This window comes from Xiphophorus hellerii, chromosome 23 (genome assembly GCF_003331165.1).
Source record: "Xiphophorus hellerii strain 12219 chromosome 23, Xiphophorus_hellerii-4.1, whole genome shotgun sequence".
NCBI lineage: Eukaryota > Metazoa > Chordata > Actinopteri > Cyprinodontiformes > Poeciliidae > Xiphophorus > Xiphophorus hellerii.
In genome coordinates, this window is record NC_045694.1 from 19,627,109 (window position 1) to 19,646,838 (window position 19,730).

Here is a 19,730-nt window from a genome sequence, read left to right on the forward strand (position 1 = left end):
TTGCATACAGTAATATACTGTATATATTAGCACTACTTTACAGAAGTTAATTTGGTAACTCTGCAATTTATTAAACCATAGAACTGTTATTTTAATAACATAAACGAGGACTCTGAGCCATTAGTCAGCAAAATATCTGACTAATAGATATTTGACTATACTTTTTTTTTTTTATCGTAGAAGCCAATGTAAAAAAAATATTGGCTCATTACACTGTATCCAGTAGACGACACAGTACTGTATCCATAGCCTATATGTAAAATGCTATAAATTAATTTCTCATTATCTACCTCTCAAAAACTAAGACTAGACTTTTTTTATTTGGACTATTTGGACAGACAAAAGAAAATAAATTCCTTTTGTTTAATATTTCAGAAAAACCCTACCTTTAATATGAATATTGATAGGTACTATTGATAACTCCATGCTAAGAACAAACAAAATAACAAGATACGCAATTATTAGTGCTGCTGCTGTAATCTGTTTAAAGAATCGATCTTTGTTCTGACTAATGGAGCTGTAGTTAGTCTTCTCCAAAGTTGCTGTACATGGATTGTGGTGATTCGGCTCCTTGATTGTTGCTGAGCTTTGACTTCAAACATTGCAATTTTATGGTACTTAAAATAATAACTTCTGCCTTTCCTGAATTAAGCAGTGGGAAATTTAGAACCACTTGTCATGGATAGACGCACTGTTTAAGAATCTATGGTAGACTGGTGTCATGTGCTTACAGTAATAAAAAGTTGTCATCAACAAATATGTTATTAAATATAATAGTACTTTAAAGTTTTCTCAGATTTCTACTCACAAAATGACAAATTAGTCCTTTCCTACCAGCTTAGATCGGAACTTGTTGAGCACGGTCCAACATCTATTTATCATTCACTATATTATGATTAATTGATTAAAAACTAAGATGTTTTTGATGCATCAATGTGTGTGCTGTGGTTGAAATCCTGACTAAACAGCAAGGGACTGTCTTTTCTTTCTGAAAAAGGAGTAAACAGATTCACTTTTAAATTAGATTTGCAAAAATGCTTGGTTAGATTACAGAGGCTTCTGCTTTCCTTAAAATATATTAATTATCTTTGAAATATGTAATATTTCAGAGGCAAATCAAATGAATAGGTAAAAAAAAACAAACGAAAAAGAACTTGTGGGCACCATGTCTAGTCAGCAAGTTGCAGTTTTTAAGTCGTGATTAGTTTCTATGAAACTGAGATGAAATGAATAGTTCAATGGTTCAATTGATCTATGTGAACAAATTATTACCGAGGTCACAAAAGTCTTACTCTTAGAATTTTGTCTATGAAATAATCAGCAGGATTTATTGGTGAAGAGTCCAGGCGACAGCCTGCCAGAAACAGTCAAAAAGGTCTGGGGATTGTTACAGTTTTTCTCAATAATGTTACCCTTTGTAAATCTTGTATATAGGTATGATAAACTTTAAAAATGTTCTAATGGTCCTAGTTTAGCAATTTAGTTTTCTTGACCAGCGTTTGGTTCTTCTAAACTTTTTTTGTTTTGACTATCATAGCTGTCTATGCAATGTAACATTTTCCTTTCATTTTGGTCTCAATTGAGGCAAATTCAGTCATAGCTTCCCAGCCGTAATACTGCAATGAAAAATACTTACAGGTTCATTAAAGTGGCCTGAAGAAAGGTTGGGTTATAGAAGAAAGAAGCCAAACTGTTAGAGGTTCTGGAACTATACTTTATTAACACAAAAGCAGTACAGATAATTTACCTAATCTCTCTAAATATGTACAAATATAATATGTTTTCTTGGTGGGTTTTGACAAAGGCACTCACCATTGTGTAACAGATGAAGCAAGGAACCTGAAGTGGGTTCTTAGTGCAAAACTTGAATAATATCACGTGTTACAAACATGCGCACACATTATAGGACGCAAAATACATCTGTGAAGACTTTACCCACGCTCTCACATCCACTCAAGTCCAAAGTAAAAACCTGTTATTTGATTGTCGTGCGGCAGGATTCGTTTTTGGACATAAACACTCGTTTTGTTCAGTTGATCTATTAAGTTATTTGGCAGTCAGGATAAAAATTAGGGGTGAACCAATTTATCGGCCAGCCGATTTATCTGAGCGGATTTCCTTATTTTTGGGAGATTAGTGATTGGCTGATACTTACATGTGAAACACATCTTATCCCCCTATGTCAGCAAATATTTAAAAATCAGCCACTGTTCTCTTCTGCTCTGCTGTCAGAGAGGTTTGACTGATAGACCGACCCACCAGGTTATGTCTGCATATTTGCAGTTAACAATAGTCACCCCACTGTTGCCAACTCAGCGACTTTCATGCTATATTCAGCAACATATCAGACAAAAGAAATTGGTGTCAGCCAAAATTGGACTTTTTAAAGATCATAATCGGCAAGAAAACTGCAATCGGTGCATCCCTAATAAAAGTATCCATTAATTTAGCAGTAATACACAGTCAGCTGAGCCTCTCAAGGGCTTGGAGAATAGTGTTGTAGAAAATGCCTGTTTGTCCGCTGCTCTCCTGCGTCAGGAGGACCCGTCCGTCAGGGCGAGGTCTGTGGACAAGGACCACCTCTCCTTGCAGCAGACTGAGCTCTGAGTCTGTCTGGGCTAAATGTGTTGTGGTCACTCTGTGCCTGGAAAACAAAGCATTTCAAATAAAATAGATAAGTAATTGTTCAGGTCTGCCTCTACTTGGCTGAGTGAGGACTCCAAAGTGAAGTTTACCTGACGGGGCTGAACTGAGCGGACAAGGCTGACAGCGACGGCTGTGAGTGGAATGGTTTCTGCAGGTTAGAATTTGGATCAGAAACGGCCGTTTCAAAGCCCTTCCTAAGAACTGGACCTTTCCCGTCTTTGAGGAGGATCCCCGGTCCGTCTCTCCCCATGGTGAGAGAAGGGGCCCACACTTCTAAAGGCAGGGGCCCAGGACGACAGTTTGGGTGAACCTGAGACCCAGATGACCAAGAGGAGGTCCGATGTCTTGGAGGAGGAGACTCTTCATCCGTCAGGAACCGAACTGATTTTGGAGGCTTTGGAAATGCAAAGAAACATTTAACCTTCCCAAAAGCCTGAGAACTTGAAAACGAAGGCAAACATGAATCTGACATTACCTTGTCTATGCTGTTTTTCTGTGCGTCAGGTCTGACTAAAATCGACTGAGGTGCATTTGCAGCAGGCTGCCTGTGATGCTGAAATACTGCTTCATGTGAGGCACCACAGTCCCTGTCCTTCACGACTGCACCAGCAGAGAGCACTGCTGGCTCAGTCATCCAGCCATAAGGTTTGGAGTTGGAGAATGGGAAGCTGCTGTTTCTCTTTCTCTGAAGAGCAGGTGAGTAGCCCGACGCTTGAACTTGTGCGAAAGGTTGCGAGTTGGACGGGATGTTATAAGAGGACGCATGAGAGGGACGGTTTGAGGCTGAAATAAAATATAAAGAGTGCATTTTTGTTTAACAACTGCTTGACCAAGATAAAGCAGCCCATTATTAGAAACGGATTTCTCACTGACCTCTGGGGTTGAAAACACGTCTCACAGTGTCCCAACCTTGAGACGTCCCATAAAAGGACGGCTTAGCAGCTCCACTGGAGGACGCGGCGTGCTGTGCTCCATTTGGCACAGTTGACACCGGTCCTGTTGAGAATTTCGTTCCATCGCCGCCCACCTTGTCGAGAGCAAGGACCACAGTGGGACTTTTTGCAGCGGTGGGTTTCTTCCCAGATACTGTGTTGTAATGCGATGATGCGTTAGCTGCTTTGGTCTCCAAAAGTCTGGCTGAGGTTCTGTAACAAAAACGCATGTCATTTTAAAAACAGTACTTTACCTTACAAGAGTATTCTCACATTTTTTCACACTTTAACCACAAACACAACTGTGTCTTATTGTGATTTTAACATGATGTGGTGGACCAGGGAACACGGGCCTTAAATAAATTGCTGCAATAGAATGGTTTAGATCAAATCAAATCATATTCATGTTTTGAAACGGCCCAGTCAAAGTCCAGAACTAATGCCAACCAAGATGCCACAGTAAGAGTTGAAACGTGATATTCACAGAGCCTCTGCATCCAATTTGACCGAGCTGGGACACACCCTGATAGGTATGTAGCAGTAATTGCAGTGGAAGGTGGTTCCACAAAGCACTGACTCATGAGAACAAATGAACAAACAACTTATTTGAAAAATATTTTGCAAACCATGAATTATTTTTCTCTCATGTCACAATTTGGCATTACTTTGTTAGTTCTTCAAGAGAGGTGTTTGGTTCTAATAAGCTGTGTATCAAGTTCTTCAATAATAAATTAGAGAGAGATCTTAAAATTGTTTCTCTTATTTATTTGGGCATTGAATTCCATTGAGTTTGACCACATTTCTGAAATGTATGCATGACTGAAAGCCTCCTAGCATGTATATAGATGCAGCCTCTCACCTTAGCACAGGGGTGATGTAGTTGCTAGGAAGAATGCCCACTTTCCCCGTTCGGAGCGACAGCCCACGCAGCCAGCCATCTTTGAACTTCCCGTACACGCCCACCATCTCTCCTTTCCTCAACTCCAGTTCCTCCGGTCGTCGAGGTTTGTAGGAGTACAGGACAGCGCACCTGGGGGGGCACACCCATGGTTTGCTTAAGTTGTTACCACATTTTCATAGCCCATAAAATTTCACTCAAGCTTTTCTTATTATACCCTTAATACTTTCATTCTTGCATACATGATCATACATTATCATCTTAATAATGTTATGTTTTACAGATGACTCACACGCTGATCGAGAGCTGCTGCGTGGAGGAGTTTCTGCCGTCTGCAGAGGAGGAGGCCATTTGGGGGTTCATCAGAGCCATGGAGATTGTGGACGGGGTCTCACTGGTCATTTTCTTCTCACTCTGAAAGGCAATCCGATTTGAAATTATAATAAGAAACTGAAAGCATGATGCACAGCGCATTATGAAAGTACACATGTATAAGAGATGAGGGCACAGCTGCATTTCTGGGAATGTAATGTCTTCTTTTTTTTTTAACAACATGAGTCAACAAGAGACCTGATGGTGGGTACGAATGGCGTCATTAAACCTCATCCTACATGCACTGTGACTTATACTGGGTGTAGCTTAATGGTAATTCATGCACCAGAACAGAAAAGAACAAAGTGGAAAATTTCTGTGCAAAACCTATTACTACAGCTGATATTCCTTTGATCTGTCCGACGTAGACAGCTGATGTCTCATTGTGTCTCTCAGGGTATTTTAACAAATTCAGTACAGCTCTTATGATTGGGAAATTATGATTGCCAAGTTGTGAAGTTATTTTTACCCAGTAAGTCCTAGGATTTTATTTATTATGCACATAAATAAATAAAATAAATAAATACAGGAGCATGTATTTCTGTACCATGAGAAGCTGATGATATTATCTGAAAGGAAGTTCAAAAACTGACGCAAATGACTTTTGTGCTACACTGTTTTAAAGTAGGGGAGTTTAAGTTTCATATTTCAAAATCGAGGTCTTAAACAGTAGCACAAAAATAAACATTTATTCTAGATCAGATGGGAAAATTATTCAAATCTACCCTACATTTCCAAATCACACAGCAGATTCTGAACTTTCATTACTCACCAAACAGAAATAACTACAAAATAGAAAAGCAGCATGCAAAGTACACCATGACTGCTTCCATTGGATTTAGAAAGAAAAGTAGTTGTCAGGTATTGCTACTTAAATCCATCAAACTGGGATGGGCTTTAACAGCAAAATCACCCAAAGCCAGAAGAGGGTCATGCTTAAAAAGATGCACAAAATCTGACTCTGCAAGCCTCAGTTAGCAAGTTTATTGTTACAGTTCTTGACTGTAAAATTAAAGAGAGACAAAAGCAGTCTAGTTTGTCTGAAGAGCTGGTAGCATGGTGGTGGAGAGATGAAGCTGTGGGTTTGTTTTGTAGCCACAGAATCTGGGCAACTTGCAGTCACTGAAACAACCATGAAACTCCTCTGTAGGCTTCAGACTGAGCAAAACTGGTTGATGAAGAAGGAAAATCACAGATCTAAAGTATAAAAACTTCAGATCTCAAGCTGATTTGATAACTGGAAGAATTTACTCTGTTTTTCTGTGAATGTAAATATGAAGCTTAGGGGGAAAAAATTCACTCAAGAAGTTACGCATAAAACAGAAACTTTGAAAAATAATCCAATAATATTTGTCTTTCTTTTCCACCACGCAGCAACAAACTTAGCTTAATTGAACTTTAGTCAAACCAGCATTTAAGACATATAATTAAAAAAAATTTGCCATGTTGTCAACCAAAATGGTTGTAATGGTTAATCTGTTTCCTCTCTGGCACAGACTTTATAAAAAAGCTTTAACAACACAGCATAAGATATAAAAGTGTCTGGTGCAAACAAACAATATTTATTTTGCATAATAACAGAAGTACTTACTTAGCTAGAAAAAAGCTTTTGTAGAGAAAATTTGTTTATGACTTTAAACAAGAAATAAGATTGCGAGACTTCTCATAAAGTCTAAAAATGACAATAAAAAGCATAATTTTTCTGCTATCCTAATGAGGTTTTGTTCATCATCTCTCCTCATAATCTTTTACAGCTGCACAAGCCTGTGATCAGACACTTTGAAAGCAACAGCACATAACTTTTAAGTGGACAAAAATAAGCTGTGTTGCAAACAGCTAGCATCATAATCGCTCTGCTCCTTTACTTTCTCATCTGTCTGCGTAGCGTTTACGATTTGATGATTTACTCTTTGAAGTGCTTAAAGCCTTTTACTTTCAAATTGCTGATGCAATAACGATGCACATGCATAAAGCTACGTAGAATACACCATGAAATATAAATGAACGAAAGCTTGTTCAGAATAGTTAGTCTATGAACATAGTTTCTCTGTGTAAGGCTGAGAAGCTGGGAAACTTTTTCCAGGCTAGATGTCAGCCAGCTGTGAGTCAGCCATGACGTTGTCGGTGAATGACAGGGAGTGACACGGCGGCGAGCCAGCCAACCGTTAAAGATCCAGTTCAGAGCTTAATCCCTCTTGTTAGAACACTGATGATGGTTTTAACAAGGCTTTGACTAGACATGTTTCTGCTTTTCCTTCCGCCACTGTCTCCTGCTCACATTATTTTAATACAGTCGCTACAAAGTGGGTGGAGAAACTTTCGTGCTGCCCTTTATCTTTTGTCATAACAGACATTTGGTACTATTTATAGCTTACCCCCACTCATCTTCTACTTAAAGCATTACTGCTGGCCTGTGGGCATTTTGTTTCCTAAATGCAGCTCGCATCAGGCTCTCAATTCACATTAAATCCTAAAAGCACAAAGTCCAAAATTATTAAGCTGTAGCGCAAGTTTCCAGGACTGGATACTTAAACAATTAAAATAAATTTATTAAATAATGATAATTAAAATAGTAATGAGAAATGGCTGAGCTGTGAGAGAAAGTTAAGATACATAGTTTGTTCTACGTCATCCATCGTTCAGAGGAAAATGTTTTATATTTCTTCTTTCACATCCGTTACTCCATACACACAATTATACCCAAAACAATCATAACCATTATTGTAGGACCTCACAAGTTTGAGTTTACATATCCTTTCTAAGGCAGCAGATTCATTTCACAGTTTCTTACAATTATGCAAAACTCCTGTGCAAAAATTCTTCTGCAACATTATGCAACAACAACAACAAAAATACTTTTATCACCTCTTGAATTATTTAAATTCCTTCCAAATTGTTCAGTTTTTTTCCCTCTGTGCTTAAAGACTTACGCAAACATGAGGCGCTTTGAGTGTGAGGATATCAATATTCATCCTGTTCACACTAAAACTTTGGATAGAGTCACCATCGGCATAAATGTTTTACTGATTTGGGTCTTTAAGTGAATCATGCAAAATTATACATGCATGTTCAGACACATATAATATGCGGTTAAATGAACCTTAAGAAATTGTTCAGCAACCACAAGCTCACTGTAGTGACAATTAAACCTAGGCATAAATCTGACTGTTTATTCAACCACAACTAGAACTGGTCATATTTATTCAAACTGGTTGATTCCTGAGTATTAACCAGGCTTTTAAGAGCAGCGCCCAAGTTTTCAACTGTGAGAAGGTCTGGGCTATTCCAAAAACTTACCGACTGCAGGCCTGACTCAAATGACAACTTTTCAGATGACATTTAAATGAGTCCGTAGAAACGTTTGGCCAGGACTACATGGGATTAAGGTTTGTTAAATGATATAATGTTTATTGTATGTGAAGGTAACACTTTAATAAAAACTAGACCTGAATTACATTCAACATAAAAATAGTAAATTCTGTTATTTTAATTCAGTATCAGGAGAAGGGTCAAGATGGTCTGCTTATCGTATGTTACTGTTGGTTCTATTATTAACTTGGTTGGTTTAATTGGTTTAAAATTACTTGTGGAATGTAGCAGAGCATGTTTATCAAAGGTTTAATTAAATCAATGTCATCAAAATTGGCAATAATGGTTATATAATTAATTTGACAAACACAAAAAAAATGATCTGACCCAGCCTTTGTAAAAAAAAAAAAAATATATATATATATATCAGCCCAGATCCACCAAGTTTTAACATTGATATCTTAATTTTTTATTACATGACATATAACAAGCATTAATCAATTTATCCTTTGGAGCACCTATTTAGTTTAAGTTTTAACTCAGATTAAGCTTGTCATGAGGTGTGGTGCGGGTTGGTGAGGCAGACGCTGTAGACCCAGGTAAGATGAATATGATGATGATTTTAATTATAAATAAGTCCAGCAACAAGAAGCAGGCACAAGGAAACACTGACGAAACATAGACGAGGACCCGACGAGGAACAAAGAACACAGGTGGAGTTAAATACACGGGAGGGTAATCACAGAGACGAGACACACCTGGGAACAATCAAGGGGAGGACAGGACAACGAAGAGACGCAAGGACACAAAAAACTCTAAATGAACACAGAAAACACAGATCCTGACAGTACCCCCCCCCTCAAGGGCGGCTACCAGACGCCCAAAAAAAAAAAAAAACCACAACAAGGGTGGGCGGAGGGGCGCCGGATGGGGGGCCAGAGTCCAGAAAAAACAAAAACACAACAAGGGTGGGCGGAGGGGCGCTGGACGGGGGGCCAGAGTCCAGAAAAACAAAAAACTACCCACCATCGTGGGCGGAAACACAAGAAGGGCCAAGAGTCCATAAACAAACAAAAAACTACCCACAGGGTGGGCGGAGGCAAAGGAGGCGGGAACCACGGAGGTGGTCCGGCGGTCGTCCGCGGCGGCGGGAACCACGGAGGCGGTCCGGCGGCCGTCCGCGGCGCTGGAGGCGGGAACCACGGAGGCGGTCCGGCGGCCGTCCGCGGCGCTGGAGGCGGGAACCACGGAGGCGGTCCGGCGGCCGTCCGCGGCGCTGGAGGCGGGAACCACGGAGACGGGAACCACGGAGGCGGGAACCACGGAGGCAGTCCGGCGGCCGTCCGCGGCGCTGGAGGCGGGAACCACGGAGACGGGAACCACGGAGGCGGGAACCACGGAGGCAGTCCGGCGGCCGTCCGCGGCGCTGGAGGCGGGAACCACGGAGGCGGTCCGGCGGCCGTCCGCGGCGCTGGAGGCGGGAACCACGGAGGCCGTCCGGCGGCCGTCCGCGGCGCTGGAGGCGGGAACCACGGAGGCCGTCCGGCGGCCGTCCGCGGCGCTGGAGGTGGCGATGAGTCCCGGGGGCCGCCCACAGACGGCGACGACGAGCCCCCCGAGGCAGGGTCTCTGGTGGAGCACAGGGGGTCTTGGTCGGAACGCAGGGGGTCTCGGTCTCGGGTGGAACGCAGGGAGTCTCGGTCTCGGGTGGAACGCAGGGAGTCTCGGTCTCGGGTGGAACGCAGGGAGTCTCGGTCTCGGGTGGAACGCAGGGAGTCTCGGTCTCGGGTGGAACGCTGGAGGTCAGGGTCTCGGGTGGAACGCTGGAGGTCAGGGTCTCAGGAGGAACGCAGAAGGTCAGGGTCTCAGGAGGAACGCAGAAGGTCAGGGTCTCAGGAGGAACGCAGGGGGTCTCGGAAGGAACACAGGGAGTCTCGGAAGGAACACAGGGAGTCTCGGAAGGAACACAGGGAGTCTCGGTAGGAACACAGGGAGTCTCAGTCTCAGGTGCGCCGGCTGGAACGCCGGCTGATTCGGCCTCGGGTGCGCCGGCTGGAACGCCGGCTGATTCGGCCTCGGGTGCGCCGGCTGGAACGCCGGCTGATTCGGCCTCGGGTGCGCCGGCTGGAACGCCGGCTGATTCGGCCTCGGGTGCGCCGGCTGGAACGCCGGCTGATTCGGCCTCGGGTGCGCCGGCTGGAACGCCGGCAGAAACGGCCTCGGGTGCGCCGGCTGGAACGCCGGCAGAAACGGCCTCGGGTGCGCCGGCTGGAACGCCGGCAGAAACGGTCTCGGGTGCGCCGGCTGGAACGCCGGCAGAAACGGCCTCGGGTGCGCCGGCTGGAACGCCGGCAGAAACGGCCTCGGGTGCGCCGGCTGGAACGGGTGCGCCGGCTGGAGGTGCTGGTCCCGGAACTGGAGCGGGATCTGGGCTGGCGGAGAACGTGTGCGGCTTGGGAGGCAGAGGTTCGCCAGCCATGACGGCTAGAGCCGCCATACGCTCCCACTCTGCCTCCCTCTGCAACTCCACCAACCCCGGGTGCGGAAAACGAGGAACCCAGTAGTCCAGCAGGTGTCCCAGGCGAATGGCGAAACCGAGCCGTCTGCAGGCAGCGTATGGTTTGGCCATCGCCTCCTTATAGACCGCCCTGGTAAAAGTGTTCAATGACATCCATATAAATACGGACTGTGGCAGAACCACAGTGCTGGTTCTGTTGGATCTCAGTGCAGCTTTTGACACTGTTGACCATGACATATTACTGAATCGACTGGAGAGTTGGGTCGGACTCTCCGGTCCAGTGCTTAACTGGTTTGAATCCTACATAAAGAACAGGGATTTCTTTGTTTCAATTGAAAACTTTTCATCAAAGAGGTCAAAGGTCACATGTGGGGTACCCCAAGGTTCAATCCTAGGACCCCTTTTATTCAATATTTATATGCTCCCACTAGCTCAGGTTATAACAGGAAATAATATTAGCTACCATAACTATGCAGATGACACACAGCTCTACATTACGATGTCACCAGGTGACTCAGAGCCCATCCAATCACTGAACAGATGCTTAGAACAGATAAATGTGTGGATGTGCCAAAACTTTCTCCAGCTGAACAGAAACAAAACTGAAGTTATTATTTTTGGACCTAAAGAGGAACGATCTAGAGTCAATGCACAGCTTCAGTTATTACAACTGAAAACCAGCGATCAGGCCCGAAACCTGGGAGTAGTGATGGACTCTGACCTGAACCTCCAGAGCCACATAAAGACAGTTACAAAGTCGGCCTTCTATCACCTGAAGAACATTTCCAGGATTAAAGGACTAATGTCTCAGCCAGATCTAGAGAAACTCGTCCATGCGTTCATCTTCAGTCGTATTGATTATTGCAACAGCATCTTCACAGGTCTGTCCAACAAATTAATCAAACAGCTGCAGCTGATCCAGAATGCTGCTGCTCGCGTTCTCACTAAAACCAGGAAGATAGAGCACATAACACCAGTTCTAAAGTCCCTCCACTGGCTCCCTGTAGCTCAAAGAATAGACTTTAAAATACTGTTGTTAGTTTATAAATCACTGAACGGCTTAGCACCACAATACATTAAAGATCTGCTTTTATTGTATCAACCTTCCAGACATCTCAGGTCTTCCGGTTCTGGTCTGCTCTGCATCCCCAGAACCAGAACCAAACGAGGAGAAGCAGCTTTCAGCATCTATGCACCACGAATTTGGAACAAACTTCCAGAAAACTGTAAAACAGCTGAAACACTGACTTCTTTTAAATCTCAACTGAAAACCCACCTGTTTAAAATTGTATTTGAAATGTAATCAATTACAAATTTATTGATGTAACTTGACTTAATGATTGATTCTATATTGCATTGTGATTCTGTGTTTGTTATGATGTAAAGCACTTTGAAATGCCTTGCTGCTGAAATGTGCTATACAAATAAAATTTGATTGATTGATTGATTATATTCCCCGATCGTTTCCGTGAGTTCCTTAACATCTTCTGGGTCCATGATGTAAAAATAGCGTGCCTCACCGTTCGGTTTGGTCGGGTCCTACTGTCATGAGGTGTGGTGCGGGTTGGTGAGGCAGACGCTGTAGACCCAGGTAAGATGAATATGATGATGATTTTAATTATAAATAAGTCCAGCAACAAGAAGCAGGCACAAGGAAACACTGACGAAACATAGACGAGGACCCGACGAGGAACAAAGAACACAGGTGGAGTTAAATACACGGGAGGGTAATCACAGAGACGAGACACACCTGGGAACAATCAAGGGGAGGACAGGACAACGAAGAGACGCAAGGACACAAAAAACTCTAAATGAACACAGAAAACACAGATCCTGACAAAGCTGGAAAGATGTTATGGTAAGGACTACATGGGGTTAAGGTTATCCTTCAGGATGTTTATTTCTGAAACTCATGTCACCGTCTTCTCTAAAATTGCTTCAAATCGTACTGTGTTTCACTTTGGCAGAGCAAAATCAAAGCTGTTTTGAATTTGCTGAACCCTCGGCTGCTCATGGCTGAAATAATAAATCTTTCTGAGGGTGCGTCACCAGGATAGATTTGTAATAAGGGTTTGTTCAAGATGTTCTGTGAGTACTTAAGCTGAACAGAGCGGCCTTTTGTCTTTGGCTCATCCTAACAAACTGCCATTAAGACACATGCTGTACTAATAAGTGAATAATGCTATACCAGTACTTTGTTTAAAGTCTTCAATTGTCAGAACTTTAATTTCTAATCACCTCCAAGTTTACTGCCAGCTTGAATGTGGAAATGTATTTTATATTTTGTCAAGGGATAAATATTTTTCTTAAATGTGTCCCCTCATAAATGTAGCATGATATTTTGAACCCGACAACAAAGACATCAAAACTAGAGGCCTTAATGGTGAAAGAATCACTGCATGGCTGATCCCTATTGCTCCCATCTTGCATTTTATTTTCTGTTAATTTGTTGCAGAGTTTGTACTAACATATTGTAAACTCGTGTGGTAGTTTAAAACCGATTGCTCTTGAAAATGAGACCACATGTCTCAATGAGACGAGGGAGAAATAAAAGGCCAAAAAAAAGCCTAAAAATGTTAATCTAAAAACAGGAACCAGACTGCACACTTATAAACTGAATGCAGCCAGCATTTTAAAAGAGATGTAGAAGAGAATACAACATGAACCAAGTTGTCATAAGATCCGCTTTTACAGAAACACAAACTAATAGTGAATGTTCAGCAATTATTAAGGACAAAACCAACTGTTCTCAAAACTATTTCATCCCAATTTCTATTTGAGACCCCTCAAAACAAACTGTCTCATATCCACATATCTAAACCACGCGATAAAGGTTTGACTTATCGTCTGAAAGACACTATCACCATAGTGACGCATGGTGGCAGTAGCATCATGCTGTGGGGATGCCTTTTTCCAGCAGGAACAAGGCCCATTTTTCCCCAATACTAGCTGTCACAACACAGTAACATGGTATGAATGAGCTTCCCATAGTAACTCATCTGCTGATGAGCTAAAGGTGAGTACTTCAAATGCAGTATAGATAATGGGTATAATGTGCATCTATAATAAAATCACAGGAAGTTGTAAAACCAATCCCAAAATAGACACACCCTGCTTCAGTCTAAACAAAACTGGATTAGTGTAATCCATGGAGACAGTGTAACCCTGTCTGTGACTGAATGGAGACAGTCACAGACAGACATTTCAATAAAGAGAAAACAAATCCATAATATGATTCAGACTATAACCGCTGTCACTTGGTGCAGAGGAGGTGATGAAAAGTTGGGGGTGACATCAAATGTTGTCAGGGATGACTGAAACCTCTATGGTTTGCATGAGAGAGTAATGAGGAGTCCAGCTTTTTAGTGCTAATAAGTGGTTTGTGAGGTCTGATGCAGATACTTTCATTGAATGTCTGAGTGATAATACTCTGACTCATTTACATTAATGTGAAGGGACTCTGTGCAGAATTGTTTCAATTCAGCCACAACGTGCATGCTTAGTCTTTTATGGGTCATGACAAAACATTTCCATTGAACGTAAGTTCAACTTTAACAAAGTCCCCTCGAATCCCTCAACTCAAATAATTTTTAAGTCATTCACTTGCCGTCTTGCTGGTGTGCTTTGGATCGGAAACTAGTGGCTGAATGACCTCCATCAGGATTTCCTGCTAGAAAGCAAAATATATGGCTTCATCAACTACAGCAAATCAAACGGGCCTTAAAAGTAACCAAGCAGTGTCATCCCATCACACTACCACCACTGACAGAGTGTGATGTTTTCTGAAATGTTGTCAGAATATCTAAATATTATCTGAACACAAGAACCAGTATTTGTGAAAACACGTCTGACAATAATGAAGTATTTTTAAGATGTCAGACAAAAAAACTTACAATCGTTCGACACGCTGACTGACCTGCTGTGCAGTTCGACAAAACAGTCACATACGCGATGAAAAAAACTGTCTGTGCGACAAATGTTGCATGTGCTGGACAACTCTTTGACCAAAGTCTGCATCTGCCTTGTAAGTCCAAGCATAGAGACTTTTAGTGACAGATGAGCACTAGACCATTTAGGATTTAAGCCTGTTTCCATGGTATTGCTTTCATCAACATGTCTCTGTGTTTCTATCAGCTGAGCAACTTCACGACACGGCACATTGCGCCGCATCCAAGCTGAGAGGATTGTGGCGATGAAGTGGGAGCAAAGCTCTGTTTGCTTAGCTGAACCAGCAATTACTGATCCGCACATAATGAAATGCAAATGAACATATTTCAGAGCTCCGTGCAGCAGAAGGTTCATAATAAGTCAAACAATATCCATATAAGACTACATTTTTAACTTTCCAAACTTACATTTGGAGAGTCATTTTAATTTGTGGGAGTTTTTGACAATGTAGGGATCCTAATAAATTCAAAACAGAAGGTGCTGCTCCAAAAAGCAGGGCCAGATTAAGATTACAGACATCATATAACATTTTGACTGGTTTTTAAATATTATCCAAAACTCTTGACTGTAATAAATAGTGTGCATCTGCATTTAAAGAGAATTAGTTGGACAAATTTAAGTAGCAAATATCTGAGGACCTACATGTTCATTAAATATTTAGGACTGTCCCCAGTCCTAGTGCAAACTTGAATACACCCACTATTAAATAGATACAAGTTGAGTACATTGTCATACATGTTTCAGAAATGTCCTGCCTGACACACTCCCACATATGCCATTTTGGCAGCGGTAGTTCAAAAGTTTTCACAAACACTGATAAGAACTGGAAAAACTGAGTTGGAGCACATGTCTCATCAGAAAATAAAAGTCCCTTCCTCAGATAATTTTGTTGTAAGAAATTGAAATTCCCCTGTTATAAATACATATGACATTAGAAACCAAAAGTCCCGTTGAGAAAAAAAAATTCTAATTTGAAAAGGAATTCCATACCAGGTGAATAAGTTCATCTGATATGGATTAAAATAGTTTGTGCTAAATGTAAGGCGTGATTCTGCTGTAAAACGGGAAGCCTGATCTTATATTGATTTTGTTTTACCTTTTCTATCTCCATCCTAAATTCTGCTCTTACGCAACCATGTCGATATTCACAATGATGAACGTCATTTCCCTGACAGTGGGAGGGATGCTGCCGCTCTCTCAGAAAGCAGAACCTGAGGTAAGAGGAGCCTGTCAGCTTTACGGAGAAACCCCATCTCACCCCAACCCCAGCTGGGCTCGGTCGCCTGGGCGGACCCGGCCTCGGCTTCAGGGACCCGGCCCTAACCGAGAGGCTAATGCCTGTCTGATGCCGACTGATGTAAAGGTGTTACCTGCTTCGTGAAGAGGAAGGAGGATAGTGTGGTCTGTTATGTAACCAACTTCACAAGTGACTCATCATCATCCTCATCATCATCAGTAGCAGCAGCATGAGCAAAATAAGCAGACACACTGAGGGACACTCTAAGCCTCCCACTCTCCACATCATTCTCTCATTTGTCCACCTCCTTCCTTCTCCCTCTTGTGGATTGCCTTTTTGTGGGCTGCTTTTCTTCCCAGCTCAAAAACATCTTTCTTTACAAGTATTTTCTCTCACATTTTTTTTCCCCTCTTCCTGCCTTACTTGTTCCATTTCCTCTATTTCTTATCACTCTTCTCAGGTGTCCTCCACTTCCTTCCCCTCCTTGTTTCTTCAGCACAAATGAGATTTTTTTCCCCCTACTTTTTTTTATGAGCTGACACATGTAATTGCAGGTTAGAGCTCTGAAATCTGAGGTAATTCAAGGGAAACCATTATGTGAGGGGGCGGACCAGCAGATTATATTATCAAGGGTTTTCAGGTTTCAGTGCGACCGCTGCAGTCGGTGTAAACGCCTTGATGATCTACCATCTGGATATTCTGCTGTATTATTCCTTAAGATTATAAAAACTTAAATGCAGCCTTTCATTTGAAATGCTAGTATTTATTTGAAATTTTGTAAACAAATAACACTTAAACAGTAACTGTAACTTGTGTGGAAGTTGTTATCTAAAGAACAAGACTCAGGATGGCAGAAGCCACTACTGAAATAGAATGGGACATGTCAGCAAATAGCAGGAAACTAAAACAGTAATTTTACTCTTTTTTTATTCTCTTGAAAAATTTGGTCATTAAGCAGGGTGGATTAGAAAAATACTGAAATCTCATAATTAAAGAAAGAGCCTGCTGTTAACTGCACTAATCATGGCAAACATCTATATAAAGATGCTAAAGAGTCTAAATATGAACTCTGTTATGAGGTCAGGTTTTTAAGTATTATCGAAACCCTGTTTATGTGTAAACCTGTGTGACACTGAATGGTTTATAGGAGGTGATGTTGCTTCTGCTGCTACTCTGAATAATTAATGATTGATCATGACAGAAAGGCTGTTTGAAGTCGACAATGAAAATACATTTTTAACATGAACAATTAACATTCAATTAAGAGTATTTTGTCTTCTGAAATATTAAGTTGGAAAATGTTATATTCATTTTAAAATTTACGTCGGAGAAAAAAATATTGTATTTCATTTTAGATCAAGTACGAAACAAAGCAACCCAAGATAATCACACTACCACCACCATGTCTGAGATGTCAATATGAGGTTATATCGATAAAATGTTAGCTTGGTTTTACTGCACAACAGAACATGTCATTATGAGATGAATAACTTCTAAAATAACCCACTTTTTCCTATGCATACTCTGATTGTTAACTCATGAACTCTGACCTTAACTGAGCCAAGTGATGCCTGCAGTATTTGTTGTGGTTGAGTCACTCAGGTAGTCTTTGAGTATTTTTGGTAGGTCACAAACTTTAGAAGGTCAACAAGGTTAAGGTTTACAAATGACTTCGAAACCGTTCTCAAATTGAATCAGCTTTTTGTTTCTAATCTGGTCATAAACTCCTTCAAATCAGTTGCTTTTTGACAACTTTTAGTCAACGTCATGTTGTCAGACACATTCTGCCAAATTTAACTCAGTTATTTAGAGAAAAGTAGTTTTCATTTTAAAATGAAATGAGAAGCATAACTGACTGTGGGAGATTTGGAATGTTTTTTTTCCTTTTATACAATTTTGGAAACAAAATTAAGGAAAATATATAGTTCCTTAATTGTCCTAATTTTCAGCATTGTACATTCTGAAGTATTCAAAAATAATTGTGTGAGTTTTAATATTTTCTGCAAATAACAAGCAGTAACTATTTTTAGTTAGTATGTATTTGTACAGGTACCTCAATCAAATGTCTTTGAATACATTACTGTATTTACAGATTTTCAGTGATGCAAAAAGTCTGAACTTTTAGCTTTAAGCTACTTTAAGCTACTGTTTTATTTTACTAGAAAACATTTTATTATAAAGACAGTCACATTTTCAGTTGATTCAGAAATTATTTCAAAAGTATTTAAAGTTCTTAGTAAGAAATTGGTCAGAGCTTCATAAAATTGTTGACCAGAATTCAAACAAACCTCTGATCAGTCAATCTCTAACCTTTCTGTTGTATGATGCAGTTACATATTTAACACAAGACAGGTATTTTAAAAACATTTTTTCTTATCCTGTATCAAATGTCTCAATTTGTGCAAGACTCTGCTTGAGTTGAAGGCAGAAAAAAGGACACAAGCTTACATATTCCCTGTTTGGCTGGAATTCAGCCTGGACTCTCCCCCTAGACTCAGATGATTAAAGACCTTTTCAATGTTACAACCCACTCTCATCTTTCTTATCTTGCTCTTTTCCACATCTGTGTTCTCTTAAGAGCCTCTTAATCAAACCCTGCATGGGCAAACGCCCCTTTGTTATCCGCTCCTTGAGATCAGTGTTATTATTTCCCTCCCTGCATTCCTGAGGTCAACTTGATCTTTTTTATGACTCAAGCAAAACATCTCTATTATCCCATTGAAAATCGGCCGCACGCTTTTTGCCAACCACATGTTTTCTGTTCGGATAAATCCCTGACAAGAAAACAAAGTCAAACATGACTTAGCTCAGCAGTGATGCGAGTACAGCAGAAAGAAAAGGTGAAGAGCTTGCAGAGTTCGACTCACCTGTAACAGGTGTCTGTGGGAGTCAGAGCGCCGGCTGTTTCGCCGAGAGTTCACTCTGCGAGGGTAGGACTGGCTACGCGCTGCGGAGGGCACCGAGAAATGCTGCGGCTGACCCTGAGGGATGAAGCTGATGTTGGCGGGCGGCTGGAAGGAGCTGGCTGTGGGCTGCTTCCGCAAAGCATTGATGACGGGGGTCTTGGTTTGGACCTGAGGGACTCCGTAATGGGCAGAGCGGCTGGATGCGTCAGCGGCCTTGTCTTTGCCCCCGCTGCCGGACTGATGGTGAGGTTCTGCTGAGTCACTCCCGCTCCGGCCCTTTCCTTTAAGCAGCTTGGCAGATGCAGAGTTTGGCTGGAATAGTCAGAGAAGCGTAACTAAAAATCAGGATGAATTCATGCAACATCCTCTCCTACACGCTGCTAGTGCCTGACAACCTTCTGCTCCCACTGATCGGCAAAGCGGCTGTTTAAACACACCTACTTATCAAAAACTAGGTTCTCCCTTACAACTTGTTGTGCAGGCTGGCAGGCAGACAGGGTAAGTACGAGCCAATCAGCCAAGAAGGGCTGAGCGATGCTGAGAAAGGAGCAGACAGACAGACAGGCATAGCGGGGTTGATGCTGCTCCCTCGGCACTGTGATGTGCTGTTATGTCACCCAGGCAGAGAAAGCATTACCGTGTCTTCACGCCTGGCTGCACGACGAGAGGAGAGACAGGCTTGGAGAGGAAAAAAGTACAAGCAGAGGCTAAGATGGATGAAAAAGGAGGAGGCGAGGACGTGGGGACAAAAGCAGGTGCATGCAGAGATGTCTTAGTGACAAGAGGAGACTTTTGGAGAAAATCTAACCAGGAGCAGTGAACACACTGTAGGAGCAAATGCACTTTTCTCCAGCGTGGATGAAGTTAATTCCTTAAGACAGAAAGCACAGAGGAAAACAAATGACAGCCAGCAAGCTAAGCAAGCCCAGCAAACCTGAGTAAAGCACACAGTCACACACTAATG

The 19,730-nt window shown here is 41.9% G+C and overlaps 1 protein-coding gene across 2 annotated transcripts in view; it reads right to left on the reverse strand.

The window, feature by feature from the left end:
* Positions 1-1,693: 1,693 nt before the first annotated feature.
* The window catches only part of sh3rf2 (SH3 domain containing ring finger 2), a 28,618-nt gene continuing 10,581 nt past the window's right edge, over positions 1,694-19,730 (reverse strand). For both annotated transcript variants that reach the window (XM_032555200.1, XM_032555199.1), the window contains exons 5-11: positions 18,728-19,078; positions 4,769-4,890; positions 4,438-4,608; positions 3,520-3,791; positions 3,122-3,429; positions 2,736-3,040; positions 1,694-2,644 (exon numbers count right to left, since the gene is read on the reverse strand). In XM_032555200.1, the coding sequence (XP_032411091.1) occupies positions 2,464-2,644; positions 2,736-3,040; positions 3,122-3,429; positions 3,520-3,791; positions 4,438-4,608; positions 4,769-4,890; positions 18,728-19,078 (1,710 nt within the window). In that variant the 3' untranslated portion in view covers positions 1,694-2,463. The remainder of the gene's footprint in view (positions 2,645-2,735; positions 3,041-3,121; positions 3,430-3,519; positions 3,792-4,437; positions 4,609-4,768; positions 4,891-18,727; positions 19,079-19,730) is intronic.